This window comes from Ursus arctos, unplaced genomic scaffold, assembly GCF_023065955.2.
Source record: "Ursus arctos isolate Adak ecotype North America unplaced genomic scaffold, UrsArc2.0 scaffold_12, whole genome shotgun sequence".
Taxonomy (NCBI): Eukaryota; Metazoa; Chordata; class Mammalia; order Carnivora; family Ursidae; genus Ursus; species Ursus arctos.
Window position 1 is genome coordinate 63,761,112 of NW_026622786.1, and position 8,846 is coordinate 63,769,957.

Below are 8,846 nucleotides of genomic sequence, written 5' to 3' on the forward strand. Positions count from 1 at the left end.
TTAGGCAGTTGCTTAATCTCTTTGTGCTTTGGTTTCATCCTTAAAATAGGGATATTAATAGCATCTAACTCACAGGGATGTTGTGAATATTAAATGAGGTAATATACATGAATGTTACTTATTTTAAATTTTCACTGCAATCCAGCTTGGTGTAGGGTATTATTAAAACTAATTTTATAGTTGAGGAAATTGCAGGGTTAAGTAACTTAACTGTCATGCTGTCATAATTAATCACAGTAGGTCCAAGATTTAAACCAATTTCTTTCTTCAAAACCTGTGCTCTTTGCCCTAGATTCTTACTATCTCCCAGTAAGAAGCAATTCTTTAAAAAGATATTAGTAGCACTTTGTAGCATTAAAAAATACTAAAAATACTAGTTTTTTCCTCGTTTATAGAAATGCATTTTCATTATAGAACATTTGAATATTAAAGATAATCTGTATTCTCGATTCCTAGACATAACTGCCAAGTAATATTTAGATGTCTTATGATCCAGTCATTTAAAAAATATTTGCATAATTAAAATATTTGATAAACCATAAATCTTGTCTTATATCTAGCTTTTCAGTTGATAACTTTTTAAAAGATTTATTTATTCATTTTAGAGTGAGTGGGAGGGGCGGAAGGAGAGAGAATCTCAACGCTGAGTGCAGAGCCCAACTGGGGTCTCGATCTCATGACTCAGATCACAACTTGAGCTGAAACCATGAGTCAGATGCCCAACTGACTGTGACACCCAGGCGCCCCAATAATATTTTTATTTTAAAAACTCTGTTATTGAAAATCTGAAATGTACACAGAAGAATGAATAGAGTATGATGAAACTACCCCCCATTACCCAGCTTTTAACAGTTATCAGTATTTGCCAGTCCTTGACTCCTTTACTACTTTTATTTTTTATTATTTTTTTTTAAGATTTATTTATTTTAGGGGGGTTAGAGGCAGAGGGAGAGAATCTCAAGCAGGCTCCCTTCTGAGCATGGAGCCTGATGTGGGTCTCGAGCCCACAACCTCAAGATCATGTCCTGAGCCAAAATCAAGAGTTGGACTCCTAACCAACTGAGCCACTCCAGCGACCCACTCCTTTTCCTCATTTAAAAAAAAGCTTTTGGCTTTAGTATTTAATCAAATCTCAGGCTTTGGATCAAATTTCTGTAAAAACTTGTTTGTATTTCTTAAAAAAAAACAACAACAACAAAAACACAAGAATATTACCATACCCTGTATCTTCTAATATGCAGTACTTGTTTATTTTTACCTATTTTCCTAAAATTGTTGTTGGTTTTTTTGAATCAGAATTCAAACAGAGCCCCATACATTATATGTGGTTGTTATATCTCTTAAGCCTCCTTTAATTTATAACAGTTTCCCCTCATTATTTTCTCCCCATATAAACTGTTTATTAAAGAAACTATACAACTTCCTACATTCTAGTGTTGGCTGAATTTTATTTTTGTGGCATTGTTTAAAATGTACCTCTGTTTCCATATTTCCTATAAATTGGTAGTTAGGTCCAGAGTCTGGATTTGATTCAGGTTATTTTTATTTATTTATTTTTTTGTTAAGAATTTTACTTTTTGGTTGGTGCTATATGGTTCCTGTTCCCTTATTTCAAAAAGAACTTACTTTCTGTTACTCTTTTCATGACCTAAGACTGATCAGTGAGTTGGATATCCATTATAAAGTTCTCATTAATTTTTTACATAATAGTCATAGCTGTTGTTGATAATTATTGCTGATAACCATAATTTCACTAAGGGTTGTATAATGATGATTTTCTATTTACTATTTGTGATTATTCTATAAAGAACTTTTCCTTATTAACTACTTGATTATCCTGAAATATAGTTTGTATAGCAATAGTAGACTAAGCTCGACTCTTTTCCCTTTATCAATTTTCAAAAGAATTTTAGTACCTTTTAAACAAAAATAGGCTATTGCTTAGAGTATTGTGAGGGAGGAGGTATGTCTGAACTTTTTGGATTGAATACAGATTATGTATTTTGCTGAGCAGAAATGCCAGAATGTGGGAACTCATTTAGGTGTCCAAGGTCAAAGGATATATGGAATAATGGCCATTCTAAAGTGATCTCTGCTTCTGTTATTCAGCAAATGTTTATTGTATATATGCCATGACATGTACCATGATTGTTACTGAGTTATAGAACCATGAACATAGACCCAGTGTCTTGTCCTTTGGTATAATGGCTCAGTTTTTACAGTTTTAGTCCTTCCTGTACCACCACTAGTTGATCTCTTTCAGCCTTAATGAACTAATTAACATCCTACAAACATGCCATACTGTCTCTTATCCCTAATTGTTTACTTAATTTGTTCCATCTGCCTGGAAGGTCCTCTCCCTTATATCTCTCTTGCCTACTCTTACTTCCTTTTGCTTTGCTCCAAAGCTTGGCTAACTCACTCACTCCCCATTTTTAAATTTAGCTCACTTTCTGCAGGATGCCCTTAACTCTTGCTGATTCTGCCCTCCAGTTGTGTTAGCTATCTTTTCTCTCCTCCCATGTTTTTTTAATGAAAATATTTGTTTGTGAAAAATGGCCAAGGGAGATTGGAATATATTCTAAGAAATACCCTTTATGTCAAAACATCATTTCTCAGTTGATCTGGACCTCAGTATGTATACCCAATCTCATTTAAAGAAAAAAATATACCCTGTAGTATAGCTTCAGCTCTTAGTTGTAACTTGATTTTATGAACTTTCAGTGAACCAGCTGCTTTGTTTTTCTGGTTACCTCTTGAGAAGACTGAGGTTGTTAAGAATGTGGCTAGTATGGGTTTTAGTTAGTTTTCTTCCTGTGTACTCCTCCCTATCCGGTACCTCCTAATTTGCACTCCTGCTAGGAAGTTTAGTGAGTGAGGGCAGTGTCTTTCAGGTTATTTCCTGCCCCATTATGATCCTGAATGAGAAAAGCCACCAGAAATGGTCCAGAGGATTTAGGATTATTTGAAAAGATGTACTTTGAAAGATGTACTTAGGGATACATCTTAAAGGAAAGTAGATTGTGGGGGTGGTTTGCCATAGAAAGAATAGCACTCTTAAAAATTTTTTTTTTTTTAGTTCCTACTTACATACCAGAACTTGTGTAATCCACATTACTTTTTGTTTTCTAGTTTAATTCTCACAGTAGCCTGAGGTGCATAAGTGAACCTTAGTAATTTTTGGAACTGGTATTTGAACGTCAACCTGGTTGGCTCCAAAGCCCAAGTTCTCAACCATTACACCAAGTGCTTTAGCCTCTAAGAGAATCACCTTCCAGGCCATGATATATATTTTTTTAGGATAGTTGCCATTGTCTTTAGGATAAAATGTAAGTTTCTTAATGATGTACAGTAGTTCTTTGAAATGTAAATCCTGCCATAGCTGTCCAGCCTTTTTTCTTATCACTACCTACCTTTTTACTCCTTTCTCTGTATTGCTGATTGTTTTGCAGCTTCCCAAACTTGCCGTGCTTTCCTGTTTCATGGCTGTTGTACACGCTATTCCTTCTGTCTAAAATGTGCCCTCTTTGCCCCATTTTCCCTAACTTGTTCCTTGTGCTTTAAAATTCAATTTAGTTAATCATCGTAGGAACCTTCTTTATCCTTGAACCAAATGTGTTAGCCCCTTCTTTAGAACACCTTCCACCCATCTGTTACAGCAGTGACCGCGAATTATTGTATGTTGTCTTCTTGTATGTCTCTTTTATGAATAATTTGGGCATATTTACAGTGTTTGATTCTTAAAAAAATTTGGTATCCTCTGCATTTAGCATTGTTCTTGTTCAGTGGTAGGTACTCAATAAATTTTTGTGGAATGAAGGAATATTTAAATGAACAAACTGATGTTTTAAAGTATGTCTTTCCTGTCTTGTTGAAATGCAGAGCCAGGCTTTCCAGGACTAAATCCTCCAATTCCTTGGGAACATGCACCACGTCCCCATTTCCCTCTTGTCCCAGCTTCGTGGCCTTATGGTTTGCATCAGAACTTCATGCATCAGGGAAATGCCAGATTTCAGCCCAACAAACCGTTCTATACTCAAGGTACCGTTGCTTGCAAATTGATAAACAGACTGGGTGGGTTTCATTCTGGGACAAAGGAAGCTATGTGAAGGCCAGGAACAAGGAGTGAAATTTTATGCATTCGATAAACATTTATTGAGAGAGCATACTGTGGGTCACACTGTGCTAGGTGCTTGTTCAAGCAAGAATTAAGTAAAACCTGTACACCTAATGCACATTTTATTAGGAGAGCCAGACATGTAAAATAAACAAGGATAGGAGCTTAGAAGGAATCAATTAATGTTATCCTAGCAGAGATAACAGGAGATAGGGACACCAAGGATCAATTCATATGAGATTTTGACATTTGAACTAGACTGTGAAAGAGATACAGGATTTTTTTTTTCCAGAGATTTTTTAGAGATTACAATGTGAAGAGAGTTCTTAACTAAGGGAATAATATATGCAAAGCCATTGATATTTGCCTGGCATAAAAAGAAAAGGAAATAATAGGACTAGAATATAAAGTAAATGGGAAAGCTGTGTAGGCAATAAGGTTAGAGAAGGTAGGCTGAGGCCATATTATGAAGAAGTTTTTGGACTCGGTTTAGTAAATAGTGGGGATCTAATAGAAGTTTTTGAATTGAATACTAACATAGTCAGATTTGTTTTGTTGAACTAAGACTTGAATGACATTAGAATTCATTATATTTTGTTGGTGCTGATGTACCAATAATGGCTTTAATCTAAGTAATGACTATACAAACTAAGGAATACTTGTAGCATTTTATCTAGCCTGCTTGCCTCAAAGGTATTTCAGTTCTAATAGGGAATGTCTGAGTCTGGCCCTCAGCTCTTAGTTAACCTAGGAATTAAAAAAACTAGAGTCAAAGTTATTACACTTAAACTAGAAGTTCAGGAAATTCAAGAAAGGCACTCAGGAAATGTTGACTGAATGAAATGATAACTTTAAGGGGAAGCCTCTGGTATGGGTTTCAGGCTTGATTCCATTTAAGCCTTCCTAAACTATCCCATGTACTGCTGGGGCATCCCTGTACTGTAGAGTGGCAGAACATGGAGTATGGTGGGTTTATTCTGAGTAAAGAACTAGGGTTTAGTAAAGTTACTTTTGGTCATACAGACCCTTTTAGGGCTTGGTGGGGTTGTGTGGGGGAGTCTGAAGTTCTTCCCTGGTGAATTTGTTCCCCTTGTTTTCTCCCCTTCATTTCTCTTTTCTTTCACATACCCACATTTCCCCTTCTGTCCCCCTCCTTCCCCTGCTAAATGTTTTTGACATGCTTTATCTCCTCTTTACTGTATTAATAGAAAAAAAGAGAACTAGCTAGAAGTTAAATTCTAAGGGTTGTCAGATAAGTAGGCACAAGCCTTTCAGTTTCCTGTCTGTGTTGTGTCCAACAGACAGATGTGCCACCCGTCGGTGTAGAGAGCGTTGTCCCCACCCACCAAGAGGAAACGTGTCGGAGTAATGCGAGTCCATTTTCTTTCAGCTGGTCTACCGATGCACAGCAACCAGCCAATCCTGCTGTCTCAAGGGTATCCGTACCTCAATGTCAGTTACATTCAGCAGAAAAAGTGACATTTAATGGAAAGAAAAAAAATCAGGTCCTGATTTAAAATTTTAACACGTTTAGATAGCTTATTTAAATTCTAAGACTGTTTTTAAAAACTGTATTATTTGTATATAAATATGAACTATAGTTTTTACTAGTATCACCAAATTGAGTGATACAAATTTCATCTATTTTATTACCCTATTTTTAAGGGAATTTTATGTTTTGTTTAATCTTGATGAATTGTATAAAGAGAGAATTTAAAAATTACATTCTTTATTTTCTATTAGCTGTATTCATACTTCGGTTGCTTCAGACTTTATATATATTGTTCTTAAGAATTAGGAAAAACTTTCATGTGTTTTAAATTTGTCACTTCTATTCTTTACAGAACCTTGTAGTGCCAAAAACTTTTTAAAAGGTAAAAAAAAAAAAAAAATAAAACTACAACGTGAAGATTCAGAATTTTTTTCTTCTACATTCTTGTATATTGAAAATATTCAAACTTGAACAGAAAGTTGCTTTTGTCTGTATTTGAAGTAATTCTATTTTAAGTTAATAAATCTTTTTGACAAGAGTCAAATTTGGTTAATTCATATGGTTGTTAGATCATGGAAATATGTAACAATTAGGACATTTGTTTTACTCTCCATGAATAGAGTATTCTAAATTACAGACTTAGTTTTAGAGATCCAAGGATTTTTTTTTGTCCTTTATTTTACTGGATCTTCACAACATCCATATGAAGTTGACAGAAACACATGCTATCTCCATTCTATCATTGAGAAAACAGTAAAGTGAAATCCAAGGTAGCACACTTATATATTGGAAAGAAAATTGAAACAGGTCTTTTGAAGGAGAGTTTCTGACACTGATACTGGCAGTTAGAGTGCAGGGAAGATACTTCTTATTTACTGAGGCACTAGTATGTGCCAGGCTGTCCGTTTTGAGTTCTGTTACTGCCTGGAGTGCATACTTGCCAGGATGGTTTTTACCAATAATCACTGATTGTAGTTGAAATTAGAACTTATATTGTTGGTGGTATTTTGTTACATTGAGATTGAGGTCATTTTGTCTAAAACCCCCAGTTACATATTTGCCAGGGATTTTGGACTAAATGATCGTATAGATTTGGAAATCTACAGAATAAGTAAATACAAATATATTTTAAGGACAGTGTATTATCTTTGTTCTGCTTTCTCAGATATGCATTACTTAAATAGGAGACTACCTGGGCTTTTGCCATATTTTCCAACTTGGAAGATGCTTGAAATCTATTGCGGGAGGTTTGAGGGCTTTCCTGCCATATTTGCAGCCCCGAAAAGGTATTTATTAAATGTTAAGATCAGGTGTGTTTACTGTTAGTTTTTCATATTAAAACTTCAGTATTTCTCAGAATCCTACTAAATGATGGAGTTCACTCATTTGTTTTGTTCATGAGATAGCTGGCCCAGTATATGCTTTTGTGTCAAAATATAGGCATACCTCAGATATCTTGCAGGTTAGGTCCCAGATCACTGCACTAAAGCGAGTATCCCAGTAAAGTGAGTCAAATGCCTTTTTTGATTTTTCCCAGTGCATATAAAAGTTTACACTATACTGTAGTTGATTAAATGTGCAGTAGCATTATGTTGAAAATATAATTTAATTAAAACATTTTATTGCTAAAAAATGCTAACCATCAGCTGAGCTTCAGTGAGTTGTAATCTTTTTGCTGGTGGAGGGTTTTTAACTTGATGTTGATGAGTGCTGACTGATCAGGGTGGTGGTTGCTAAAGGTTGGGGAGGCTGTGGCAATTTCTTAAAATAAGACAATGAAGTTTGCCACATCAATTGACTTTTCCTTTCACTTGAACATTTAGGGCCATTGTAGGGTTATTTTTTTATTTTTGTAGGGTTATAAATTAGCCTAATATCAGTATTGTATCTCAGGGAATAGGGAAGTCCAAGGAGAGGGAGACAGGGGAATGGCTGGTCAGTAGAGCAGTCAGAACACACACATTTATTAAGTTTGCTGTCTTATATGGGCATGGTTTGTGGCACCCCAAACCACGGCATGGATCACCATGACAAATATAAAAAGTTTGAAATACTGTGAGAATTACCAGAATATGATCGAGACACAAAGTTGTCAAATGCCATTAGACAAGTGTTGCCATAAACCTTCGATTTGTTAAAAGAAACCAAAAAACAAAACTCATTATCTGTGAAGGTCCAATAAAGTGAAGTGCAATAAGGAATGTCTGTATGACTGGGAGCATTCAGGATTTTTTTAAAGTTAGTGTTCATGTATTTAATCTTTTTTCATGTGTTGGAGAACAGTTGATGAGGTGTACAGGATGTTCATTTGTATTTGAAATTTTTATTGGAAAAAAAAAAATCAACAAGTGACTGCCCCCAGCTCAGCCTTACTTTCTAAAGGAAGGCAGCATACCACCTCGTGAAAGGTACTTTTGGGGCAGTAAAGCCCAGTAACCTAGGTTTTAATTATATGACAGTGTTCTATATAGTAATTTTCAGGATCTCACTTGTCCCTCCTTCAGCAATTACTAGTGTTCCATAAATGGCGAAACTGTACCAAGTGAAAAAATAGAATATTCTTAGTTTGTAATTTATATAGTAGTAGCTCAGTTTTAGAAGTTTGCAAACTTCTCATAGAAGTTTGTAAACTTAAAAGTTTTGATTGTGAATTCAAATTCATTGTAGAGCAATTGAAAAGTGCCCAAATTAGAGTACACACACAAACTAAACTTAAGATCATATTGTTTTGAAATGTTTTGTATAATGTTTAATGACATGGAGAGATTAATACTTTGTCATTAAAGATTATTCAAAAGTATGAATATTAATGTACCATTTATTTGTTTAGTCCCCTACAGATGGACATTTCTGCTTTTTTTCTTCCTATATAAAAAATATGTAAAATGATGGGATAAAGCTATTTTTGTGTATATTATTCTAGTATGGTGAATTTATATATTTATATTTATATTCATATATGGGATTATTAGGTAAAAAGGATAAAAGTTCTAAGGTTCCTGCTGTATATTGCCAGATTGCCCTCCAGGAAAGTGGTTACCACTTTGCAGTCCCAACAAACAATATATAAAATGTTGATAAGCTTATAAAATAGCTTTAAGTCCAAACAGTTCGTTTCCTTATAAAGGCTAATTTAAATGTGTTTATTTTTTTAAAAAGGAACATTACATAAAAGAACAAAGTATAAAAATCACCTAAAAGTCCATCAACCAGAAATAAATAGTTAAGAGCTGATGA

The 8,846-nt window shown here is 34.6% G+C and overlaps 1 protein-coding gene across 26 annotated transcripts in view; it reads left to right on the forward strand.

Moving 5' to 3' along the window:
• The window catches only part of TUT4 (terminal uridylyl transferase 4), a 188,275-nt gene extending 181,021 nt beyond the window's left edge, over positions 1-7,254 (forward strand). For 18 of the 26 annotated variants that reach the window (XM_044383873.3, XM_057310784.1, XM_057310788.1 and 15 more), the window contains 2 exons: positions 3,883-4,041; positions 5,508-6,147. In XM_044383873.3, coding sequence (XP_044239808.1) covers positions 3,883-4,041; positions 5,508-5,596 — 248 coding nt within the window. In that variant the 3' untranslated portion in view covers positions 5,597-6,147. Of the gene's footprint in view, positions 1-3,882; positions 4,042-5,418; positions 6,148-6,774 lie in introns of those variants that run through there. The other 8 variants (XM_044383865.3, XM_048220625.2, XM_044383866.3 and 5 more) reach the window with 2 other exon arrangements.
• The last annotated feature ends 1,592 nt before the right edge of the window (positions 7,255-8,846 follow it).